The sequence below is a fragment of the Frieseomelitta varia genome, unplaced genomic scaffold (genome assembly GCF_011392965.1).
Source record: "Frieseomelitta varia isolate USP_RPSP 00005682 unplaced genomic scaffold, Fvar_1.2 scaffold_74, whole genome shotgun sequence".
Lineage (NCBI taxonomy): Eukaryota > Metazoa > Arthropoda > Insecta > Hymenoptera > Apidae > Frieseomelitta > Frieseomelitta varia.
In genome coordinates this window covers 1,349-2,247 of record NW_025110523.1, presented here as the reverse complement: position 1 = coordinate 2,247, position 899 = coordinate 1,349, and the positions used below count along the sequence as shown (strand labels likewise).

At 39.9% G+C, this 899-nt stretch overlaps 1 protein-coding gene across 1 annotated transcript; it reads right to left on the bottom strand.

Annotated features, from left to right (window-relative positions):
- Positions 1-352: 352 nt before the first annotated feature.
- LOC122535579 (glutamate receptor ionotropic, kainate 2-like) lies at positions 353-604 on the bottom strand (the record flags this gene model as incomplete). Its single annotated transcript, XM_043667243.1, has 1 exon — positions 353-604. A coding segment is annotated over one exon (252 nt), but the record flags the coding sequence as incomplete, so codon positions are not given.
- Between the last annotated feature and the right edge of the window lie 295 nt (positions 605-899).

Sequence of the window (899 nt, the reverse complement as noted above, 5' to 3'; positions counted from 1 at the left end):
GTCGTTCTAAAGAGGAGACATCGATTTTTAAAGCCTTTGAAAATTTTTCGAGGCGCTCGAATTGTTCATCGACAACGAAGAATTTTTCTATCCTAATATTTAATCCTAATATTTAAAGTTTAATAAAACAGCGAGGAAAAAAAGTCGCACAGCAAATTTTAAGAATAGAATTGTAGAGGAATACTAGCTATGAAGAAAATTCGAATTTTTACAATCTTTTACGCTTCAAATGGTTTTACTTTTACGAACAGCTGTGACGTTGTTCGAGATACCGGCAATTTTTCATCGTTGTTGGTTCAGTTCACGCTGTTCACCGCGAGAAAAAGCGAAGAGAAATAAAGCGGCTGCTCACCGTAGTCGTCCTCGTAGATAATGGCGACCTTGGTCCAGTTGAGAAACTCCATGATGTCCTGATAAGCGGCGTTGAGCAAACTTTGTGCGGGATAGAGGTTGATGCTGAACTCTTTCGCCTCCGTGTCCAGGTCCAGCCTGGCTTCCAGATGTGGAATGTCCAGTGCGTCGCAGATGCTGTGAATGTGTTGGCCCAGGATCGGATCCGATGGGCCGAATACTGCCTGCACCCCGTACTTGACCTGTTGACACGCTGCAACAAATCGTGGATATCGGTCATTCCTTCGCAACTACGAATTCTAGCCTTAAAAATATGTAAGAAATACTGGACTTTGTAGTAAATTGTAACAATCCTAAAATTTCTAAGAATCTAAGAGACAATACTTTCTGAATTAACCTTGACAGATTCGTTGACGCTCGAGAAAGAATCAAATTCGTCCTCTGAATGTGATAACAAATTTTAGCATTTGTTTTATTGCCAGTTCTGTATTTCTTCTTCTACTGTTTCATAGTCATCTCAAACAAATAGCTGATGCTTTTTAAAACTT